The sequence below is a fragment of the Lutra lutra genome, chromosome 10, assembly GCF_902655055.1.
Source record: "Lutra lutra chromosome 10, mLutLut1.2, whole genome shotgun sequence".
NCBI classification, from domain to species: domain Eukaryota; kingdom Metazoa; phylum Chordata; class Mammalia; order Carnivora; family Mustelidae; genus Lutra; species Lutra lutra.
The window spans coordinates 109,221,293-109,246,767 of NC_062287.1; the positions used below are offsets into that span (position 1 = coordinate 109,221,293).

General features: G+C 41.3%; 1 protein-coding gene across 3 annotated transcripts in view; it reads left to right on the forward strand.

The window, feature by feature from the left end:
- The first annotated feature begins 696 nt into the window (after positions 1 to 696).
- KDM2A (lysine demethylase 2A) overlaps positions 697 to 25,475 on the forward strand; it is a 112,017-nt gene continuing 87,238 nt past the window's right edge. Inside the window, exons 1-2 of one of the 3 annotated variants that reach the window (XM_047693925.1) lie at positions 697 to 716; positions 2,831 to 2,953. In XM_047693925.1, the coding sequence (XP_047549881.1) occupies positions 2,912 to 2,953 (42 nt within the window). In that variant the 5' untranslated portion in view covers positions 697 to 716; positions 2,831 to 2,911. Of the gene's footprint in view, positions 717 to 848; positions 1,625 to 1,698; positions 2,313 to 2,830; positions 2,954 to 25,475 lie in introns of those variants that run through there. The other 2 variants (XM_047693923.1, XM_047693924.1) reach the window with 2 other exon arrangements.

Consider the following 25,475-nt stretch of genomic DNA (forward strand, 5'->3'; position numbering starts at 1 on the left):
GGCCCCGCGGCGGGGGGCGCTGGGGCCTGCCCGGGGATGGCGGGCAGGCCGCCCTCGGCCTAGCGGCCGGAGGGCGAGGGGAGGGCAACCAGGGGGAAGGGGCGCCCCCTCGCCCTGGGCAGGCCCGAACACGGCGCCGAGCTCGGACCGGCCCGGCCCAGCAGCCTGACCCCGGGAGACCCGGCTTTCAGGCGGGCAACGGCTGCTCTGGCCCAGGCCACCCGGCCTTCAGGTTGTGTGACTGTGACGGGCCGACTGGGGCAAAGGGCGGTTGAAGGGGAACGGGGCGCTTCTCCCTTCTGCTTGGGGGGGTTGTTGTGCTTTGTGGGGGGTCGGGGGGGGTCACCACCCTCCCGGGAGAGGTGGGGGAGGGCCGCCGGCGCAGCTGGCCGGCGAGGGGCGGGGTCACAGAGGCGAAGTGTGTGTGTGTTCGTGCGAGGCCGTGTGGGAGGGGAGGGCGCGCGGAGGAGGATCCTGGTCTGCGCGCAGGCGCGAACAGCGGGTCGGGCCCGAGCCCAGGAAGAAGGCCCTGGGGGGAGCGGGGGCGGTAGGCCGGCGGGAGGGCGGGCAGGCTGACGCGAAGCGGGGCGGGGAGCCGCGTCGGCGTCGCCGGGCGCGGGCGATTCGAGGCCGACGCATCCGCGCGTGCGCGCGCCGCGGAGTGTCCGCGTTAGAGGGGAGTGACGCGTGCGCGTTCACGTGCGCCCGAGAGAGCGGTAAGAAACGAAGGGAGGCTTGAAGGGGGGTGGGGGTGGAGGCGAGCCGGAGGAGGGGTGGGGGGGGCGGCGCCTGCGCAGTGCACCGCGGAGAGCTGTGTGTATGTGAGAGTCTGACGGGTTCAAAATGGCGGCGGCTGCTTCAGCGGCTCCTCCTGTGTGAGGGAAACAACACCCCTCCCCGGCGGCAGCGGCGGCGGCGGCGGCGGCTGCGGCTCGCAGAGCACCTTCCCAGCGGCTGGGCCTGTCGCCGCTCCGTCTATCCTGGGCAGGGGGCGCTCCGGGAGGAGGGGCAACGCCAGGGGGCCCATCCCCCGGAATCCCTCCTCTGCGACTGGGGAGTAGCCGGGGGCTTGTCCCGCAGCGCGGAGCCCGGGCTGAGGGGGAGACGCGAGGGGAGTCCGGGCCCCCAGCCCGGCGCGCCGCGCCGCTCCCGCCCTCTCCGCCCCCCGGGGCCGGGGCCCGCGTTCCGGGGGGCCGGGGCGGCGCGGGGAGCCTCGGGCCGGCCGGTCTCAGCTGATCGGCCGCCGCTCCTGGGATCCGGAGGCGGCCGGGTAGCTGCTTGCCGAGGGCACAGCGAAGAGGGTGCTCCCCGCGGCCGGGGCTGGCCCGGGGCTCGGGCTCGGGCTGCTGACCGCTGGCCCGGGGGAGGCGGGGGCGCCCCGGGCTCGGCGCCGAGGGGTCGCGCTCCCCTCTCCTGACGCCTCCGACTCCCGGTCTCCGAAGCTTGAAGAGGAGGTTTGATTCAGCAACTGTTTCCTCTTTTTCCGGGTCGCTCTGACCCTCTCTGGATACTGGGTTGATCCACGGAAAAAAAACGAAGACGACGTTTGGGATTTAATTTTTGCTCTCAGTTTTTGGAATCTTTTACTTCTCACTTGGACAAGAACTCACGAGCAAAATCCCCGGTGAGATTCCCCCTCCTAGGCCTCCCCCCTGGAAGTTTGGTTCACCGTGTTATCTAAAGTCTTAATGTAAAGTTTCTATTTCTTTTTCCGATGGGTGAACGATTGAAACGCCTTTCCTTCGGGGAGCCCAGCGAGATTTGCCATTTTTCTTCTCCGGCCCTGGCTGCTTTCAGTCCCCGGCGGTCCTCGCCCAGGGGTGCAAACACGGTTTCTTTTCCTCCCGACTTGGGACAAGGGCTTCCTCTAGGAGGGCTGCCACGAACTGCTCTTGCAAACTGTGTCATTGGGTCCTTTGGTCTCGTAACAGTTTTGAAAGGATGCTATTAACGTGGCTGTAATGTAGTTGCAAAAAGGAAAAAAAAAATCTGCATTCCCTATGGAAGCCATTATCCTTGAGAATATTTAGAAAAAAAGAAAAAACCTTTCTTGGTATTACCGCTCGACCCTCGCGCAGTTCGGTCGTAATTTTTGGAAAGCTGTATTTTACTTATTTCTGTAGATGGATTCGGTCATTTTATTACTTTATTCAAAAAGATCTAATGCGATTTTTGTCCCTGATTTGCAACTCTCTTGAATTTGTTTCAGAGTTACACACATCTTGTGTTGGGGTGGAGTGTTGGTTTGGGAATGAAAAGATCCTGGGACTCTAGGAAGGAAGGCGACGATTGTGTGAGGCTTTCCTAGAGGGGTATGGGAAATTGTTTTGGAATCTTTCTTTATCCTGATTTTTTTGTCCTTTTCAAAATTATAGTCTGTCCTTTTTTCCTTTTAGTTTCTAATTATCGGTGAGAGAGAGCTAATTTGGTTCGGATCTGGATTTGTTCAGTGCCCGCTTCACCTGGTCAGTTCTCTACAGATAAAAGTCCCCCCCCCCCCCCCTTTTTCCTTTTTTGCCACTGCTGCCATCAAGGGGAGGCTGGCTTATTGTAATCCTGTGGGGAAGAAACAGTGGTGTGTGGCCCATCCACAAGGAACTGAAACCAACATCATCTCCTTTTGCCTAGGCCTCAGACAGTTGTAATGTGATTAACGTTGGTCATGGCAGGGGAACGCTTGCCCCAGAGCAGAGGGGTCCCGAACTGACGAAGAGGAACGGGGTTTGTCAGAGAGCCTTTAACTTACACACATCTTAAATCCCCCTCCTGTGAAAAGAAAGCTTGAGTTTGGGGATGAGTTCTCATCTCTGCTCCTGTCCTTATTCTTTAGTGTTGTAAACCTGGTTCCTAAGGAAGAGGAAGGCAGCCCTGGAGTGGTTTCTTCACAGTAATTTCAACAGAAGAGTGAGAGATGGAACCCGAAGAAGAAAGGATTCGTTACAGCCAGAGACTGGTTAGTATTTTATTCTCTCTCTCTCTCTTTTTTTTTCAATTTTGAAGTACAATAACTGTTTTGTCTCCATTTGTGAACCTGCTGTGATTAAAACTTTCCAGGTGGCTTTTCTGTATACCAGAGGAGAGATGGTGTATTAATATCTCATTTGGTTTTTAGGCCAAGTAGTGAGAGCCTTAATATTCATCCTGTTTGGAAATGCACTTGTATGTAGCCTTAACTTCTATAGAAACTGTTGTAAATCAAAGGATTTTGTGGATTACATTGTGACAGGGATTACTAATTTTGCAATACTGATACTGTAATAAATCTAAGTTAGATTAGAATGCAAATTTTAGGGACAAAACTGAGAAAGGATAGTTCTCTATCATTTTTGTAGATTATGGTATGTCAGGATTTGTGGCTTTGAGCTGGGGGGGGTAGAACTATGGATTTTATTTTTATTTTTAACACAAGTAATACTGATAGGTTTAGAGGGTTGGTGGGGATTGATTGAGAAAGGGTAGAATACCAGAAGTTCTATATTTTGTATTTTGGGAAGGAAGTATGAGATACATCATGTTGAAAGAAATTTTTACTTAGTAATGGTTTGGAGGGAATTTGCTTGTATGTGCATATGAATATTTGCTTCTTTAAGCCCTGCTTTCCTCTCAGTATTTCCCTATTGGAGTTTAAAAATTTGATTTTTGTATTCCCTGGTCAAAGAGAACTTTATTAATATTCTCACCATATATTCATTTCAGAAATTTGCATTTGTGTCTTTAGAGTAAGGTATGGGGAAAGCCAAAGAATTGTATGTATTATGTGAAATTTGGTGAACTGAGAGACCTAAAAGATTACTAAAGGAATTTATGGTGGTTTTCTTTGGCTCTGTGTTTTAGACTGAGTCTGGAGGAAAACAGAGTGATTCTGTAATCATTTTCTGATGATTTCCACTCTTTTTGAGAAGAGGCTACTTTGTTTAAACGTGACTGTTAGAAAGGTGCGGAGTGCAAGTCTATCCAGGAGGCATGTATGTTCTGGCAAGCCTTAGTCCAGAGATTTGCCTCATCTCCTAAAGCGTGTATTGAGAATATAGTTCTTTAACTTTTAGAAATAAACTCTTATTTAACTTTCAGAAATAAACTATGTATGTCAGTAGTGAAATTTTGGGTGCTTGTTTTGTTTTGTTTTGACATTCCTTAAACTTTTCTTTGGGACTGTAGGAGAAGAAAGAGGATGCTGCAGAGTTCTCGTCCCAGGTGGTTATTCCCAGCTATATGGGGAATTATTTTTATCGTGTCAGACTTGCAGAATTGTTGAGCTGTTATGTAAATACTTGAAGGATCTTGGATCTTGGGATCCAGTCTTTGAAAGGAAGAGCCTTTCATTCAGCCAGAAAAAGTTCACATTTTTTAACAAAATAGAAAGGTAGTGGTAGAAATCCAGGGAATCTGTGACTTTTGTCCTGGTAAGATTTTTTTTTTTTTTTAGTATATGTGCTGCCGAAGCGAGCACAAAATTTTTTTTTTTAATTGTAAAGTGATTGCTACCTGTTGCACACATTAACCCTTTCCGTATCTAGCATATTTTGGTTTTGGTTCATGTGTTGTATGAGAGGGCATCAGATATTTGGGGGGGTTTTGGAATTTTGGGTAACAATTCTGAAGTTTAGGGTGACTGATGTCTGTTTTTCTAAGATTACATGACAAAATTCTATCTGAAGTGTAAATTCCTTCTGTAACATACCTTTTTTTTTTTTTTTTTTTTTTTGAGATTTCATTCATTTATTTGGCAGAGATCACAAGTAGGCAGAGAGGCAGGCAGAGGGAGAGGGGGAAGCAGGCTCCCCTCCCCGCTGAGCAGAGAGCCGGATGCGAGGCTCCATCCCAGGACCCCGAGACCATGACCTGAGCTGAAGGCAGAGGCCTAACCCACTGAACCTCCCAGGTGCCCCTGTAGCGTAACTTTTTTGATTTGAGAGCATAGTGGCAGTTTATTTGAATGACAAGTTTGCTTATTAGACTTTTAATGTTTGTCTCTGTGGTGAGTCCTCATGTTACATTGGTTAAGTTAGATCTCATTTGAGGAATTTTAAGACTATCATAATGGCTAATTTTTATAGTAGTTAGCTGTTTTTTTTTAACACTGTGTCTGTCTTTAAAGTAGGTCACAGTATAGAACTTACTTTGTTTTGCAGGTATTGGCCATAAAACATAAAGTTTGAAAGAGAGACAAACGACAGGTTTACTAACTTAGCTTAGTGGTTAAAATTTGTGTGGCCTCATACAGTATATATTTGTCAAATTGAAATGAGTTACTTGGTACATTGATTTTAGTGTTACTAAATGTTACTTCCATGTTGTTTTAAGGGACAAAACCTAAATGGTCATCCCTTGTGATATGCCTCTAAAATAGCCTCTCGAGAGAGAATATCAGTATTATAAGTCCTAGTCCAGGGGTGCCTCTATGGCTCGGTGGGTTAAGCCTCTGCCTTCGGCTCAGGTCATGGTCTCAGGGTCCTGGGATCGAGTCCCGCAGCGTCCAGCATCGGGCTCTCTGCTCAGCGGGGAGCCTGCTTCCCCCTCCCTCTCTGCCTGCCTCTCTGCCTACTTGTGATCTCTCTCTCTGTCAAATAAATAAATAAAGTCTAAAAAAAAAAAAAAAAAAAAAAAGAAGAAGAAGTTTGAGTCCAGACTCATTTCAGAATGATTTTATTGTATTTGGGACCATTTACCTATCTTTAAGAGAAAGAAAAGTTGTATTCTTACTAGTAATACTATTAAAAATTGAGTAAGTCATTTTAATGCTTTTTACTGAGATAGCTATTTCAAGTGCACAGGCTGAATTTGGTAAATTTTGCTATGTTATATCAATTTTGGGACAGGTCATTTCTTAAATTCAGAAATAGCTAGTTTTAAAAAATGGCTTGCCTCTTGCTAAACTTTACTATTACATATGGAAGAGAATTGTACCTTTGAAGATGGTGTATATGTATAGATTTGGGACATAAGCTCTACTTTCTGGAACTAGAATGCTTGTTTTGCAATGTGGGAAATGAATGATGTTTGACTATTCTTAAGCAAGACGTGGTTTTGTTCTTTAATGAAAAGATGAGTCATTTTGTGTATGGATTCCTAGAACAAAGCCAGACAGATCTCTAAGGCACGTTGATGTACCTGAAAAGGGTATTCAAGTGAGAGGGGTAGAAGCTTCAGCTTTGGTGATGGGTGGATGTTTGATTGTCCTGAGGTGAAGATTATTTATTTCTGTATTTCTAGTAAATTTAGATGGAGGACTTTATTGAGAAATATTGACGAGGACTAAAGATGGAACTTCTTTTTTTCTTCATTTGATTTCAGCAGCCAAAGTGTTGGAGTAGTTTTAGTTGTTTCTGACCATGTATATTAAGTATTGATTTGTAGGGAATATTCATCATAATATCTTACAGTTACTTTATCTAAAATGTTAGTTAGATCCTTAGCAATTATAATTGATGATCTTTTAGGTTTTTGAAATCATACCAATTCTGAGTAATCCTTAATTGCATAGAAAATCAAGGGCAAAATAGCATGCATCTAAATACCATTTATATGCTACGTAGTATTGTTTTAACTTGGGACTTTTTTCATTTTTAATGGAAAAGATGACCTTTGGTATTTATTTATTTATTTATTTATTTCTTAAAAGATTTTACTTATTGAAAGACAGAGATCACAAGGCAGAGAGGCAGGCAGAGAGAGAGGGGGAAGCAGGCTCCCTTCTGAGCAGAGAGTCTGATGTGGGGCTCGATCCCAGGACCCTGAGATTATGACCTGAGCCGAAGGCAGAGGCTTAACCCACTGAGCCACCCAGGCGCCTTGTTATTTATTTTAATACACTGGACTATGTGTCCTCAACTGCTATAATATATTATACACATCATTACATTTAGTATGGAAAAAATTCATTGGCTCCTGCCAAAGGCAATTGTAGAAGCAAACGGACACCTGAACCAATGTAAAAGAAAGTGAAGACAGTATACTTCAGGGTAAGAGAAGTTGCGGAACCTTATATGGAGGAGGAGATGTTGATTTTCTTGAGAATTCCTGATTGTCAATGTTGATGATGAGATTAAGAGATTTTCTAAAGGATGTTGTTATATTGTTAGATGTTCAATGCTGTTTATTTCTTACATATGTTTTTCTTTGAAATAGCTAAATCATTTATCTTTTTTAAGAAACTAGGGGCATTGAAGCCCTAATGATATTCTCACCATTCTTTGGATTACCCTTAAAAATTGTCTTCCCAGATTCAGTAGCAGTTACCAGACTATCCCTTTTATAAACAGTCCCACTTTGAATGACCCCACTCTAAGTAGGTCTTTCTGACCAGGAATGGACTTGGCAAAATAAAATCCTTCTTTTAAGCCATATTTTCCATATCGTGAAAGTGTCATCTTGTTAACAATTGGAAAAAAGTTATAGATGGTCTAAATTGTTAAATTTGCTTATTTATAATTATTTAATTAGACTTAACCTTCAGTCTGTGATGGAGGAGGAGTACATTGTTCTGAGTGTTGCTGCCTCCTTCCTGGAGGTGTAGGAAAAACTTGTTGCCCGTTTTTGGGTGATTCAAAATGGAGATAATGAGGGAATTAATTCTTTATTCTTATGCATCAGTTTTCCATAGTAAGCTGCATTTTGGGAACCCATAATGAGGAATGTATTTAAGCCCTATCACTTTCTCTTGTTTTATTTTGCTGAGCACTAGTCATTATCATACTTGTTTGTTTTGTTTGTGCATCTCTCTCCATTGGAGTGTAAGCTCCTTGAGAGTTGGGAGTTTGTTTTGTTTATGGTATATACTGGATGCTTCAAATAGTGCCTGACACGTAGAAAGTGCTCAATAAGTAGCCTCAGAAAAAGAGAAAGTACTCCCATCTACAACACAGAAAGTGCTTGATAAGTATCTGTTGATTTTGGTGAAAGCCCTGATAAATACTTTTTTTTTTTTTAAATTTATTTATTTAACACACAGACAGAGATCACAAGTAGGCAGAGAGGCAGGCAGAGAGAGAGGAGGAAGCAGGCTCCCTGCTGAGCAGAGAGCCCGATGCGGGACTCGATCCCAGGACCCTGAGATCATGACCTGAGCTGAAGGCAGAGGCTTTAACCCACTGAGCCACTCAGGTGCCCCCCTGATAAATACTTTTCTTTGCTACCAGTTTTCTTGAGGCCCAGCGATAAGTCACTGGAATGAAGGAGGATTTGGTGTGTAGGGATGAGCAGAATATCTGGATATTAGGTCTTGCAGTGTGCATAGAACCAGAAGCTTTAAGCTGTGACAGAAAAAATTTATACCTAGCACACATGCCAGATGAACACATTTATAGTATTTGGGCCATTAGAACAAATGAAAAAAAATGTCTAGTTAACTTTAAAAGCTCAGTCTGAATTTTAAGTTCTTCCCTTAATCCTGTAAAAATCTTCTGTTTCAAGGTTTTTGCTGGGTTTTAGACCATCTTAAAGTTGTGAAGTTGCAAGTGATGATATTTGTATTATTCTCAAGTCCTAGTTTTGGCCATTAAAAAAGTCAAAGAATTGATATATTTACTGTATTCCATACAGAGAAACATGCCATTATTTTATGTCCTTTAAAATTTTTCTTCTTGGGGTGCCTGGATGGCTCATTTGGTTAAGCAGCTGACTCTTGGCTTCAGCTCAGGCTCAGGTCATGATTCCTGGGTCATGAGATTGAGCTCTGCATCAGGCTCCACGTTCTGCAAGGAGTTGGCTTGTCTCTCTCTCCCCATCTGCTTCACCCCACCTTTAAAATAAGTGAATAAAATCTTCAAAAAAAATTTTTTTTTTCTTCTTGGTAAATGGACATCCTTGACTAGATTTCATTAATTTGCTTTGTGTGATCTCATTTTTGGAATAATCCTCTTGTCCCATTGTGGTTTTACATCAACAAATTCAGTATGTATGTGCTGAGTACTGGGCTAGGTTCTCTCATACACAGTACCTTGTTTAACCCTCAAAACTGGCCTGTAAGGTAGATGGTATAGTTTTAAACTTTAATTTCTTTTTTATTATGGAAATAAGAATTTTAGTCTGTGACTTGCCCAAGATCACAGAGTTGGGGGGGGGGACGACCAGACCTTGAACCTCATGTTTCTTGTGTTATTTCATACAGAAAACCAGTGATACCCATTCCTGTTAAAGGAAGTTACAGCCTGAGTCCTTTCTCTTTTTTTGAGGCTACTTTTAAATTTTCTTCCCTCACAGATATCTTAACATCCTAAATGAGATAGTTATAAATATTTGACAGTCAGTATTTCATCATATTTAGAAAAAGGTGGCACATTCTTTTTGTGAACTTTGAACTTACTGCATTTGATCTAGTAAAGCAGCAGTATTTGTGCTGTTTGTGTATATGTCAGACTTTTTATTTATGTCTGTCACTCATGTCATTGTTTTCTGTTTTAAATTTTAGGTTCTTGGGGGTTTTTTCTATCTGTGAGTACTTGGTAAAAACTTAAGCCATAAAGATAAAAGGCAGCAGATAGTGACCAAGCCAGTGGTTTTGGCAAATAACAGTGGTGAAGGCCACCTCCAGGTAGGTAGAGGGGAGGAGGGAAGGGGGTGGCCTTGCAGGAGGCAAAGACAGCATAAGCTTTACTGTGGAATGGGATGCTTGTAAGGCCCAGTCTGAGGACATTCATTAGATTCATAGGACTAAAGTAGAAGATTTGTTTTGGAAGGCACTGTTGATAATATCGGGAGCACATTTTAAACAATTATGAAGGCCAGACATGGAAAATAGAGAGTCATTGGAAGTTGTGGTTTGTTTTTAATCAGATGGTAATTTGATCAAAGTGGTGTTTTAGGAGTAATGTTTTTGCAGTTTCAGGTCAGGGACTTGTCCAAAAGAATATTGAAATAAGTTACCTTTTAAAGTATCAGGTACCTGATCTCTAGGGCAGGGATTCTTGAAGTGTGGTTCCCTCATCAGCAGCATCAGCATTATCTGGGTATCTGGGAACATGTTAAAAGTACATTTAGGGGGCCCTGCCCTGTATTTACTGAATTGGAAACTCTGGGATTGGGGCCCAGCAATCTGGGTTTTAACAAGCCAGGTGATTTCAATACATGCAGAAGTTTGAGAATCACTGTTCTGGGGGTTAGTTAGTAGCAATGGAAAGGAAGAGAAAGTGGGTGCTTGGATGGCTTAGTGGGTTAAGCCTCTGCCTCTAGCTCAGGTCATGATCTCAGGGTCCTGGGACTGAGTTCTTTATCAGGCTCTCTGCTCGGCAGGGAGCCTGCTTCCTCCTCTCTCTCTGCCTACTTGTGATCTATCAAATAAATAAATAAAATCTTAAAAAAAAAAAAGAAAAGAAAAGAAACAGTTTCAAGAGCTGGTTGTGGCCCTCAGTGTGAATTCAATATGTAGCCTCAACCTTAATCCATTCTTTATATCCCTGGAATACACAACCCTTTCAGGGCAGTAATCTGGCCAACACACTCTTAAAGATTCTGACAGTCACCTCAAGAGATTGTAGATGCATCATAAATAGAGTGATCATTTATAGTACTTTCATAGTTTCCAAAGTACTTCTCTGTTTCTTGTGTCTTTTGGTCATCTTAATCTTCTGATCATCATCATTTTGAGGGGTTTCCAGAACTTGAGGATGGTGCCACCATATTTCACAGTTCTAGCAGGTGCCATTCATGTATCTTAATCTGTCTGAAAGATGCCCTTGGAGTTGTGTGTGAACAACAACAAAAAATAGTGAGCCTTTTAGGGTGGATAAGATAAAGGAAAAGTCACCCCATATATTTGAGACAAGGTAAGAAAAAGCCCAATCTGATGGATAATAGTACATATTAATTGAGTGTATACTGTGTGCCTGGTACTGGCACTTTTCACATATTAACTAACTTAATTTTCAGCAACCCTTTGAGATAGGTTCTGTGATTCCCATTTTCTGGTTTGGAAATTGAGGCATATTACAATTAAGTAACCTGTCTGAGGTTATCCAGTTAACAGAAAGAATCAGGATTCAAAGTGGGCAGTCTGGCTCCCAAGCCTTCTAATCTATATTGCCTCTTTTTCGACTTTGTTGGAAGATAGTTTGTATATATTTTGTTGATGAACTTTGGATGTTCCCAGGTAATATTTTCTCACTCAGGAGATTCATTCACATAGATGTCTTTTTTAGGTGCTTACACTGTGTCAACTACTTTACTTGGGCCTTACTTTTTTAACTTCCAAATGCTGTGGTTTCAAGTAGTGCTGAATGTTTTGAAGAAATTAAGAGGGTGATGAAATACACTTAACCCTTAAATAAGTGGGGATTAAGGGTCCTGACCCTTTGCACAGTTGAAAATCCACATGTAACTTTTGACTCCCCAAAAACTTAAGTACTAATTAAGCCTATTTTGACCAGAAGCCTTTTGTAACATACACAGGCAACACATATTTTTTGTACTTTGTGTTTTTATAATAAAGTAAGAGAAAGGAAAATGTTGAGAAAATCATAAGGAAGAAAAAAAATACATTTAAAGTACTGTACTGCATTTATCAAAAAATATCTGCATGTAAATGAACCCATGTGGTTCAAACCAGTGTTGTTCAAGGATCATCTGTACTTACTAGGGTGAGGATCGTTCCTTGAGATTGATGATCCCTAAAGGCTCCCTGAGAAGATGGCATCTTGCGACTGAGACCTGAGTGATGCGGAGCCATACTTGTGAACTTCAAGGACTTAGGGACCAGGTCTGGGTCAGCAGAGCTCTGGATAGAGGGACCAGCTAATGCAAAGCCCTGTGGTATGAATGGGAAAATATTACAAGCACTTAGCTTTGCGTCAGACGCTATGCAAAACTCTTGGGATACAGTGATGACCAAGAGAGGCATGGTCCCTCTGTTGTGAAGCTTCCAGTCTGGTGGGGAGTAACTGAATACTTCTGTTAGTAACGTCAGTTACAGTTATGCAGAGGACTACAAAGGTGAATAGAGGATGCAGTGAGACTGTATAATAAGTGACCTAATCTAAATATCGGGAGTGGGAGGAGGCATCAGAGAACACTTTCTCTGAGAAAGCTTTTAAAAGGGAGACCTGAAGGATGAGTAAGAGGTAACCTGTCAAAAAGGAAGTGATTAGCATATGGAGAAACCCTGAGGTTGGAAGGAATCTGACCTGCTTGAAGAACATAGCAACCACACAAAACCAAAAAAGCTAGTGTTAACTGCTGAGAAGTAAGTGGAGGAGAGAGTTAAAATCTTGACAAAGTAATCAGGGGTCAGGTTAAGTAGGGCTTTATTCTGAAGACAGTGGGAAGGTACAAGTTTAGCAGAGGAGTAATGTGCTTGAAATAATAACAGCTGCACTTTAGAGAAAGGATCAGGGAGGGAGTGAGAATGGATTTGGTGATGGCCAATTAGGAGGCTGCTACAGTGGTTTAGGTAAGAAATGATGGAAGTATGGTTGAGAATAAGGATAGTGGAGGTAGGGAGGTTTTGAGAAATACTTAGAAAACAAAATCATAGGACTTTGATTCCTTGGGTGTGTGGGAGAGTGACTGTAAGGGGGTATGTGTAAGCATGACCCTCAAGGTTTTCTCATGTGAATAGTTTGTGGTAATAGTCCTTTTATTGAGATAGGGCACGCTGAATGAAGAGCAGGTCTGGAGATTGAGGGGATGAGCATAAACTCAGTTTGGAACAAGTCTGGACAGATTGAATGTGAGTACCTGTGAAACATCTGATAGAACTCTTGAGTAGGTAACGGACTGCGATTCTGGACCACAGGAAGGGTTTTTTTGGCACATACCTGTGTCTCATTGGCATATGTCTGGTAAATGAAGTTGGGTAGGCATAGAGTAGCTTACAAAGGGAGTGAAGGGAGGCCAGAGAAGAAAATCAAGAGAGTAGTGGTGTCTTGGAAGCCAAGGCACTGTGGTACTTACTGTTTATCAAGCGCTGTGTTAAGTGTTAGTGTGTTTTTATTCATTTAATGCTTGTAACTATGAAGTAAGTGCTTTTATTATCTCAATTTTATAGATCAGGAAAACGACATAAGAAGGGGCTATATAATTTGTCCAAGACTACCAGATAATAACTAGAGAGATTACTGTTTTTTTTTATATATATAATTTCTTATATTTTTATTAACATATAATGTATTATTAGCCCCAGGGGTACAGGTCTGTGAATCGCCAGCTTTACGCACTTCACAGCACTCACCATAGCACATACCTTCCCCAGTGTCCATGACCCTACCACCCTCTCTCTACCCTCCACACTCCCCCAGCAACCCTCAGTTTGTTTTGTGAGATTAAGAGTCTCTTATGGTTTGTCTCCCTCCTGATCCCATCTTGTTTCATTTATTCCTTTCCTACCGCCCCAAACTCCCCATGTTGCCTCTCAACTTCCTCAGATCAGGGAGATCATATGATAATTGTCTTTCTCTGATTGACTTATTTCGTTAAGCATAATACCCTGTAGTTCCATCCATGTCATCGCAAATGGCAAGATTTCATTTCTTTTGATGGCTGCATAGTATTGAGATTACTGGTTTTTGAACCCAGGTTTGTCTGGCTCCAGTTTGTATTCTTTTTTGTTTGTTTGTTTTCGCTTTTTTTTTAAGATTTTGTTTATTTATTTGACAGAGATCACAAGGAGGCAGAGAGGCAGGCAGAGAGGGGAAGCAGGCTCCCTGCTGTGTGGGGCTCGATCCCAGGACCCCGGGATCGTGACCTGAGCCGAAGGCAGAGACTTTAACCCACTGAGCCACCCAGATGCCCCTCCAGTGTGTATTCTTTTTTTTTTTTTTTTTAATATTTTATTTATTTATTTGACAGAGAGAGATCACAAGTAGGCAGAGAGGCAGGCAGAGAGACAGAGAGAGGGGAGCAGGCTCCCTGCTGAGCAGAGAGCCCGATGCGGGACTCGATTCCAGGACCCTGAGATCATGACCTGAGCCGAAGGCAGAGGCTTAACCCACTGAGCCACCCAGGCGCCCTCCAGTGTGTATTCTTAAACGACGTTTCATACCAATGGTGAAAAAAGGAGAGGGGTAATCAACTGAGGTGGATGCCACCCAGAGGCTGAGTATATTAGAGATGGAGATTTTCATTGGATTTGGTAACATAGAAGTTAATGGTGATTTTTTTTTTTTAAGATTTTATTTATTTTTATTTGACAGACAGAGATCACAAGTAAGCAGAGAGGCAGGCAGAGAGGGAGGAAGGGAAGCAGGCTCCCTGCTGAGCAGAGAGCCCGATGTAGGGCTTGATCCCAGGACCCTGGGACCATGACCTGAGCCACCTAGGTGCCCCAGAAGTTAATGGTGATTTTAAACAGGAGTTTCAGTGGCATTTGGAGCAGACATTCTTCAAAGTAAGTGTGAGATTAAACAGATTAAACAGACAGTGAATGAAAAGAAGTTTAGAGAAGTTTGGCTGTGAAGAGAAAAGGGGAGCAGGTCATAGCTGTAAGTTAAAGTGCAGGATCCAAAGAAGTTTCTCTTAGGTTTTTGTTTGTTACGTTTTGTTTTAAGATGGAAGAGACCATTGTATTTTTTTGTTAATAGTGCTGTCATCTATTATTCCTTCTTCTGTTATCCTTCAAATTTAATCAGTAGCTAAGACCTGATGAATTTCTCATATTCATCTCTGTGTAGTTCTCACTACTACTCCAAATGTTTGGACTCTTAGTCTAGACTATCATAATAGCCTCTTTCTTGGATTTTTGGTGGGGGAGGGCATATGTTTACCATTATTTCTTAATATTGTGCTTCCAAAGTTCTGATCATGTAGTTCCTATTCTCCATAATATTCCCACTCTTTATAGTCAGTGGTGGTGTGGGATGGACACTGGACTTGGTTCACAATACCTGGCTTTGAATTTCAGGTTATTAAACTTAACCTTGATTAACTTAAAATTTTTTAAACTTTATTTTAAAAATTTCTATTAAGTAAACTCTACCCCTAACATGGGGCTCGAACTTAAAACCCTGAGATTAGGAATCCTATGTTCTGCTGACTGAGCCATCCAGTTGCCCCTATAAACTTTAACTTTTCATGTGTGGATTAGTGAAAACAAAATGTACCTTTCGGAAATTTTTTTTTTTTTTTTAAGTTTTTTTTAATCTGTCAGAGAGCGAGAACACAAGCAGGGGGAATGGCAGGCAGAGGGAGAAGCAGGCTCCCCGATAAGCAAGGAGCCCGATGCAGGGCTCGATCCCAGGTTCATGGGATAATGACTTGAGCCGAAGGCAGATGCTGAGCCACCCAAGCATCCCTGGAAATGATTTATAAGTGCTTAGTTAACTTGAAGGGTTTTGCCATTATAGGCACAAACTCCTTAGCCTGATATTCAGGCCTCAGTAGACTACTGCTGTCTTATTAGCTACACTTATATTCATATATCTTCCAGCCAAACCAAACTATTTTGTTGGTTTTTATTTCCACACACTTGTGCTATCTTGTCTCCCTGTCCCTACCATAGTTTTCACGTTCTAAAGCCCATTTTGTAGTACTGTTTCCTTAGTCCTGTGTATTGAAGGCAACCTTTTCTAATTCCTCATGTTTTTTTCTCCCTAGCTCTAATGGTATCTAACTGGATACAAGATAGAAAGTTTAATTATGTCTTTTTTATATGCTTTGTGAGGACAAGGCATGACTTCCCTGGCACACATATAGCATAATACCATTAATATCATTGAGACTCAGGTTGCTGGTTGGTTAACATTTCAAGAAGACAAAGTATAATGTGATAAAATTAATCTCTCTTTTGTGGTTGAGTGCTGACAGTTATCAGAAAGGTGGTGGTTAGAACAATCAAAGAGAAGGAGAGCCAAGGAACAAAAATTTGCCACATCTTGTTCTAGTCATTAGAGAAAGGAATGGACTATTCATTTCTTGAGACCATCTAGTTACCCGTGTTCTTATATTGTGTTCACTGGCCAATTTCATAATTAGTTTGGTTCCCCTGTTTGTTGATATTGGGAAATGGGTTTCCTGGATAATAGGCTCATAATATTCATAAGTCCAGGCTAGGTGTCCTGAAGAAGTTAATTGGCAGTCCTTTTGTCTTGAAGAGTTGAATAGTAGCCTACCAAGATCCCTCCTTTGAACTTTCAAAAGGGCAAAAATGTCCACTTAACAGTAATAGTGTCTACAAATACTCTTCATGTGCAAAGGTTTGAACATGGTGTGTAGAATGCTAAGGTACTGTTCTCCAGACCCTTTTCTTAGGGAAGCATTTCTTTGAGTAGATCTTCTAGTTACAAATTCTCATAGTGTAGTCTAAAACATCTTTCATGTATGACACCTATCGCAGCTATATTTACTTGAATTATTGTTTGTCTCTTTCCCTTTCAGATTGTAAGCATCATTAAAGGCTGCTATGATGCCTTTTCTCACCGTTTTATCCCCATGCTTGGTACAGTGTGTGGTCCACAGTAGGCATTAGAAGGGTTTTTTTTGTGAATATGCATCTCTGAAATGCTCTCCCTCCAGCCCCATTCTGCCTTCTTGGTGAGCTCCTAATTATCCTCCAAAGCCCGCAGATATTCTTCTCTCGAGTTCTCCTCAGTTAAATTCCTGAGGCACTTTATATGCATTTTTGTTGTAGGACCAGTCACTTTATGTTGTAATTATTTGACCATGAGCCTCTTTTCTTTTTAAAGATTTTATTTATCATTTATTTGACAGAGAAAGAGAGAGAGCACAGGCAGAGGGAGAGGGAGAAGCAGGCTCTTCAGAGCAGGGAGCCCAATGTGGGACTCAGTCCCAGGATTCTGGGATCATGACCTGAGCCAAAGGCAGATGCTTAAGCAACCACCTGAGCCACCCAGGCGCCCTTGACCACGAGTCTCTTTTCATCCAGCTAGAGTAGACTTCTTCTTCTTCTTCTTTCTTTTTTTTTTTTTTTTAAGATTTTTATTTATTTATTTGACAGACAGAGATGACAGGCAGAGAAGAAGGCATAGAGGGAGGTAGGGATGCAGGCTCCCTGCTGAGCAGAGAGCCCAGCTCGGGGCTCGATCTCAGGACCCTGGGATCATGACCTGAACCGAAGGCAGAGGCTTTAACCCACTGAGCCACCCAGGTGCCCCTAGAGTAGACTTTAAGGCAAGGATCATGTCTTAATTTAAGTGTTCAGAAAAATATCTGTTGAATTGAACAAAATGTGTTGTGCACTTCCTAAAAATACATAAATTGTATAACATAATAACTGAACCCTAACAATGGAATGAACCTAACAATGAAAAGAAGGCTATTATCCAAGCTTTATTTTATTCATCTGCAAGGTCTTTCTCAGTTCTGATAGTTTAAACTAGTTGTTTTCAAAGTGTGTTCCTGGCCACATCATCTGGGAGCTTGTTAGAAATGCAGATAATTAGGTCCTACCCCAAACTTACTGAATCAGAAACTCTGGGGATGGCTGAGTTCAACCAGCCCACCAGGTGATTCTGGTAGGTGGTGAAGTTTGAGAACCACTGGAATTACTTTAGCAGTTTATCTGTTTTCTGTGTGTTCCAGAAAATCATAGTTAACCATCTTAATTTAAACTTCAGAGCTTAAAGTTATTTTTAAAGCTTTCTTCATGTTGTTTCCAACCAGTCGAATTTGTGGACGTTTTTTAAACTGATCATAGCTGTGTAACTGGAGTGTCTGAATTAGGCAGTCAGTTCAGAAGTATTTGAAGACTGCGGCTTACAAACTATGTGCATGTGTATTTATATCTGTATGAATGCACCACACACACACACACGCACACACACACGCTTTTCTCTCTATCAGTGGAAACTCCTCTGTGAAGAGTGATTAAAGGAAGGGAAAGGTACAGGCTTTACGAGGCAGACTTGAATGAGTGTTAGAACAAGACATCAAACGGTAGAGGTTGCTTTTTTGCAGTAGCAGTTAGATATACTTATTCACTTCCTATACCAAGGAGCTTATTTAATTTTTTTTTTTTTTAATTCTAGTATAGTTAACATATAGTATTGAATGAGTTTCAGGTGTACAATATAGAGATTACCAAGGAGATTTCTTAGCGATAAATGTTTGCCTCAGTGTTACCTGCAACAGGTTGTTGCGGATTGAAAGTGCTCATTGTTGGTGCTCGTTGACTTCCTGCACAGGGAGTTGCACACTTTACTGATAGAAATTGTGTAATAATAGCTTATCTCAGATGTATATTTTGTGCTCAGCGTCATGCTAAGTGTTTCATATGTGGCCTACTTCCACCATTGTTTTGGCTTAATACCTTGAGTTTAAATTTACTCTCTCTTTAAATAAAGGGAGTCTTTTAGAAATGGAATTCCTAAAAAGAACTGCTTTTAAGGTACAGTGTTGCTGCCTGGTTGAATGGTTCCAGGATTTAGAAAACAATATCATTTGTTCAATTTACCTTTCATACCTTTATTTATAACAGCATCTCAGACTTTGTAAATTGAAGAAGCCTGTTTATTCTTTAGTCTTTCCTTACACAGAAGTTGCTTGTTCTTTCTTTCTTTTTTTTAAGATTTTATTTATTTATTTGACAGAGTTCACAAGTAGGCAGAGAGGCAGGTGGAGGGCCGGGGCGGGGGGAGGGGAGAAGCAGACTCCCTGCTGAGCAGAGAGCCTGATGTGGGGCTCTGTCCCAGGACTCTGGGATCATGATCTGGGCTGAAGGCAGAGGCTTTAACCCACTAAGCCACCCAGGTACCCCGCTTTTTTTTAAAATCTTTCTTTTTTTTTCTTTAATTGTAATTGCTTTTCTCCACATCTTTTCTGCCTATTAACTATTTCTTAGTGGGGTTATCAAAACTATAAGAATTATAATAAGTTCAGAAGTTTTGTTCTTTAGTTTTGTGCTCATTTATTCAACAGACGTCAGGCTTACTGTTGGTGTTTAATAAATACATTGGATATACAGAAATGAATATCTTGTACCCTGTCCTTGTACTCTGATAAGAGCCACATAGACAAATAATTATGCTATACTGTGATAAATGAAATTTAGGAAGTAAAAGGTACAGAAGCAAAAAAAAAGGAGGGAATAACTGAGGAAGAAATTCAAAGAGGAGGTAACTACTAAGTTGGGTATTAGAACATTAAGTATTGTCTAAGCAGGTCAGAAGGCAAGGAAGGAAATTCCAAGCAGAGGAACCAGCATATCCAGAAGCAAATACATATGAGATCAAAACATCATTGCAAGTAGTTGAGGGTTACTGGAACATAAGAATGGGAGGGAATCTGAGATGGGAAGAGTCACTCATGTAAAGTAATATGTACTTCTGCAGTTGGTAATGGGGAGACATTAGAGGAAGTGTAAACATGGGGGGAGGCTTGATCATATTTCTTATTTATTTATATTAGAGAGAGAATGAGTGAGTGAGAGTTGGGGCTAGGAGCAGAGAGAGGGAGAGGCTTAAGCAGACTGCACTGGGTATAGAGGCCAACTCAGAGCTCAGTCTCATGACCCATCATGACCCAAGCCAAAATCAAGAGTCGGAGGTTCAACCGACTGTGCCATCTGGGCGCCTCTAATTTTTATTTTTATTTTTTTAAGATTTATTTATTTGAGCAAGCAAGAGAGAACGCATGTGCACATGATGGGAGGAGTAGAGGGAGAGAGAGAATCCTCTAGCAGACTCCCCACTGAGTGTGGAGCCCAACCTGGAACTCAGATCCCAGGACCCTGAGATCATGACCTAGGCCCAAACTAAGACTCAGCCCCTTAACTGACAGAGCCACCCAGATGGCCCTGATTTTTATTTTTTATGTTAATTTTTATGTCTGTGGTAGTATATTTAATTTGCCAATTATTGAGTGTGCTTTATGAAAAAGCCTACCAGAGATTCTTGGCTAATGTCATGAAGTTATCAGTATAGATTTGGATGAATTTTTATTGGGTAAAATTAGTTCAGAAACCATTTTATTTTAATTCCTATATGAATTGCTTAATTTTTTTCTAGACTTTTTACCTTGCCCAAGTCAGAGCTAATCATGTAACATTCATTCGCTTGGCTTGTGAGCTTTCTCAGTTTATCTCCCTCTGTTCATGGTGTTACCACCATGTTATCTTCTGTGTTATTTATGAAAATATTAGGAACAGCCCAAACAGTATGTTATGGAGGACACAAACAGTTGGGGAGACCCATTTTCTTCTGTACTTCATTTCTTCGTTTTTTACCAGTTCTTCATATGTGACACAAAATTATTTAGATTCTATATTTTAAAAATTCTGGGGGTGCCTGGTTTGTTTAGTTGGTAGAGCATGTGACTTGTGATCTCAGGATTATGAGTTTGAGCCCTACATTGGGTGTACAGTTTAGTTTTTTTAAAAAGCATTACAAAAATTCTGTACAAAGCCTTATTAAAGGTTTTTGTCTTTTTTTTTTTTTTTTTTTTTGGACAGACAGAGATCACAAGTAGGCAGAGAGGCAGGCAGAGAGAGGAGGAAGCTGGCTCCCCGCTGAGCAGAGAGCCTGAAGCGGGGCTCGATTCCAGGACCCTGGGATTATGACTTGAGCCGAAGGCAGAGGCTTTAATCCACTGAGCCACCCAGGCGCCCCAAATGTTTTTATTGTTTAAATAAATTATATTTTTTGCATTTCTCCCTTTATGGAATCCATGTGGGCATTATAATAGCATATTCAAGAAAGGCTATCTTTTATTTATTTATTTATTTTTTTTAAGATTCTGTTTATTCATTTGACAGAGACACAGCGAGAGAGGGAACACAAGCAGGGGGAGTGGGTAAGGGAGAAGCAGGCTTCCTGCCGAGCAGAGAGCCCGATGCGGGGCTTGATCCCAGGACCCTGGGATCATGACATGAGCCGAAGGCAGACGCTTAATGACTGAGCTACCCAGGCACCCCAAGAAAGCCTGCGTTGATATTTGTGCCATCTTAAGTCAGGTTGTGACTTTATACCAGCGGTGAGCCAAATAACCCTACTGTGTAAAAGTAGAATAGGAATTTCTAATGCCATGGTCAAGTGTGTGTGGTGGTTTTAGATGAAGAAAGGCAGCACATCTCTGCCTCTCAGCCTTCCCTGTGTAAGAACAGCTTTCTCATTCTTCATAGGTTGAGAATTTTCTAATCACCTGATGTAGCTCCTTAATTTGGTGAGAGACTTAGTTTTAATACCCATCTGAAAAGAGAAAACAATTGGCTATAATTTCTCAACCTTGTTCTGTTGTAATAATCATTTGAATGACTGTGTATACCTGCCCATTATTAGTAAACTTCATTGGCTTCTGCTGAAGCTCTAATGGAAATTGAATGGCAAGCTGACACATGTCCATTTGAATCAAAATCTGTTCATTTCACAAGCCTCTGCTAGGTTCATTGCCAGCAGACTTTAAACCAGAGCACTGGCTTAGCTGTGAAATAGTTTCTCTTCAGTTTCTGAAAAGAAGTTCTTTTGGGTATAATGCTTTTTTATATGCTATTAAATTCTAAAAATAGTTTATTGGCTAATTGTACTAAGGGATTAGTTGATATTAAAAAGACTCCTAGAATTGTAATTAAATATAGGGATAATACAAAGGACTTGAGAAAAATTCAAATAGGATTTTCCCATGGGTAAAATTTTGTTTACCTTTTTCCATTTCCACTTGATCAGTCTTTTAGAATGTAATAGTGATAACTCTTCCACAGTTTATTGATGTTTTTGCTTTCTTCCCTCAACTTTGATAGAATCAATAGTTTTAAGAGGACTCCTCCCACCCCCTCCAGTGATAGAAGTTACATATCCTGGTTGTGAAAAATACAAGAAAGTTGCTCATGATCCCAAACTTTTTTTTTTTTTTTTAAGATTTTATTTATTTATTTGACAGAGATCACAAGTAGGCAGAGAGGCAGGCAGAGAGAGAGGGGTAAGCAGGCTCCCCGCTGAGCAGAGAGCCCAATTCGGGACTTGATCCCAGGACCCTGAGATCATGACCTGAGCCGAAGGCAGAGGCTTAACCCACTGAGCCATCCAGGTGCCCCTCATGATCCCAAACTTAACCAGCATCACCATTTTAGCATATCTTCCTTTTTTTTTTTTTTTTTTTAAACCATGCCTAAAAGTATTTTTATGGGGGTGCCTGGGTGGCTTAGTCATTAAGCGTTTGCCTTTGGTTTGGGTTGTGATCCCAGGATCCTGGAATCAAGCCCTGAATCAGGCTCCCCACTCAGCGGGAAGTCTGCTTTTCCCTCTCCCATTCCCACTGCTTGTGTTCTCTCTCCCTCTCTCTTTCTCTCTCTCTGTGTGTCAAATAAATAAATAAAATCTTTAAAAAAAAGTATTTTTATATACCTGAGATTATGCTTGATATAGAATTTATCTTGCTTCCCTAATTTATCACTATCATTTACATGTCACTAAAAACTCTTGTGCAAGTTTACACTGTGGCATCCTCTAATTTATTTGCTCATTTTTCTGTTATCGGGCATTAAGTTGTATTCACTTGGAGGGCCATTCAAAATAAAAACACAGTGAACTTAATTATGTATTCGTTTTTCTATGTTTCTGATATATGATTGTTCCCTAGAAGTGCAATATTTGAGGTTATAAGCAGTAAAAAACTTACAGAAAGATGTAAACGTGTACAGAGTAAACAGTGGTGTAATGAACTGTATACTTAATCACCAACTGCAAAAATCATTGACAGGAGGCATTCTTCTTTCATCTGTGTCCTCCACTCCCTCTCAGTTACTTTGAATTAAATCCCAGATGGGATTTATTTATTTAATCTATAAATACTTCAGTTTTATATATCTAAGTTTTTAATAAATCAGTAGTAAAAGTTAAACTTAACAGTTTGTGAAGTATAATGCACATAACAGAAAAGAGCATACAACATAAACTTCTTACAGTTTAGTGAATGATCACAAAATGAACACCCTTGTAACTACCATTCAGTCAAGTTTTGGAATTGCCGCCACCTCAGAAACTTCCTCATGGGGTGCCTGGGTGGCTTAGTGGGTTAAGAAGCCTCTGCTTTTGGTTCAGGTCATGATCCCGGGGTCCTGGGATCGAGCCCTGCATCAGGCTCTCTGCTCAGCAGGGAGCCTGCTTCTCCCTGTCTGCCTGCCTCTCTGCTGACTTGTGATCGCTCTCTCTCTCTGTCAAATAAATAAATAAAATCTTTAAAAACAAAACAAAAAAATAACAAAGAAGCTTCCTCATGCCTCTCCCAATCACTAGTTTGTTGTTCTTCCCCAGTGGAGACTTCTAGCACTATAATTTAGTTTTACTTGATTTTGAGCTTTTAAGAAATATAAAAATATAGTATGTATTCTTTTGTGTCTGGCTTGTTTTGCCCCAAATTGTGAGATTCATTCATGATGCTCTGGAATACAAAGACTTTAAAAGCATAGCCACATCACTAGTATCAGAGTAAAACAGTGAATAATTTCCTTTTTATGGACCCTGACCATTTTATGGACTCAGGACCAGGACCCTGAGGTCATGACCTGAGCCGAAGGCAGAGGCTTAACCCACTGAGCCACCTAGGCGCCCCAAGATTTTATTTTTAAATAGCCTGCACGCCCAGTGTGGGGCTTGAGTTTACAATGCTGCGATCAAGAGTCACATGCTCTACTGACTGAGCCAGCCAGGTGTCCCTGAACAATTTCTTAATATCTTTATTGTTCAAATTTCCCCAAATCATTTTTTTTTAAAGTGGTTGGTTGTGTGTGTTTTTCAGACAAGGTCCATCCGTATGTTTTGTATGTTGCTGTGTGTCTGAAGTCTCTCTTAACCTTTTGGTTGTTTTCCCCCTTTTTTTCTTTTTCTTTTCTGGTGGAAAAAAAGCAGTCACTTGTCTTACAGAATTTCCCACCTTCTGGATTTTGCTGTTGTATATCCATAGTGTCATTTTTTAAAAAATTGAGATATAGATATAACGTACATTAGAATGCACAGGTTTTGTGTTCAGTTTGGTGAGTTTTTGACAATGTGGTGTCTATTCAAAATAGCATACAGAAAACATTTCCATCCCAGTGGAAAGTTCCCTTGTGCCCGTTTGCAGTTAGTTTCCCTTCCCATCCCTGTATCTGACTTGTATCACCATAGATAGGTTTTCCTACTTCGTGTTCATATATATATGGAATTACAGCAGGTTCTCTTTTGTGAGGGGCTCCTTTCATGTAACATCATGGTTTTGAGATTTGTCCATGTGTTTTCATAGTTTGTTCTTTTTATTGCTGAAAATATTCTATTGTGTATGTATACCACAGTTTGTTTATTCTCTTTTTGATGGACATTTGGGTTGTTTTCCATTTGAGGTATTATGGATAAGGCTGTGATAAATATTCTTATGCAAGTTGGTATGGATGTGCTTTCGTATACGAAGCTGTACTTGCTGGGTCTTATGATAAATGCATGTGTAACTTCGAAGATAGCTAAACTCCTGAAGTGCTGTTCCATTTTATACTCAACCCCACCATTGATGTATGGGAACTGCCCCCCCCTTTTTAAAAATATTTTATTTATTTGACAGAGTAGGCAGAGCAGCAGACAAAGAGAGAGGGGGAAGCAGGCTCCCTCCTGACCAGAGAGCCCAGTGCAGGGCTCGATCCCAGGACCCTGAGACTTGAGCCGAAGGCAGTCTTAACCCACTGAGCCACCCAGGCGCCCTCATTTGGTTTTTGAAATCGGCCATTCTAGCCAGTAGAAGTAGTATCTCATTATTTTAATTTTGTTTTTCTCTGATGGCTAATGATATTGAATGCCTTTCCATGAGCTTATTGGCCATTTGATGAAATGTCTGTTGAGATCTCCCTCCCACCTTTTATTGGCTTGTTCATCTTTTAATTGTTGATTTGTAGATTCTTTATTATATTTGGATATAAGTTCTTTCTTAGACATATGAGCCACAAATACTTTTTCCAGTCTGTGACTTGTCACTTTATATATTCTTAATGGTTTATTTTGGTGAGCGAAATTCTTTTTTATCATTCTTTTGCTTTTATGGCTTGTTAAATTCTTTAAAAAAAAAATTCTTTTAAAAATTTGATCCTAGGGGCACCTGGGTGGCTCACTGGGTTAAAGCCTCTGCTTTCGGCTCAGGTCATGATCCCAGGGTCCTGGGATCGAGCCCCACATTGGGCTCTTTGCTCTGTGGGGAGCCTGCTTCCCCCTCTCTCTCTGCCTGCCTCTCTGCCTACTTGTGATCTCTGTCAAATAAATAAAATCTTTAAAAAAAAATAAAAAAAAAATAAAAATTTGATCCTAGAGCCAACCTTTTGAGGGGGAATAATATGGTTCTCATTTTGCTCATTAGGAAATAAAGGCCCAAAGAGGAAAAGAGAATTGTCTTAAAGTTATGTAACTATTAAGTTGTAGAGCAAAGCCTGGAAACCAGGTCTTTTCAGGTTGAATTTCTTTCCGTTACACCATATTCTCCCTTTCTCTTTTCCCATTAACTGAAAATGATACTGTGCTCAGCTATTTTTTCTTAAGAGTTCTATCCCCTCTTTTACTTTGGGCCTTTGCATATGCAGTTCTGTCTGAGTTGAACACTTTTCCTCCTCTCTTTAATTCTGTATATTATTCAAATTTCAGCTT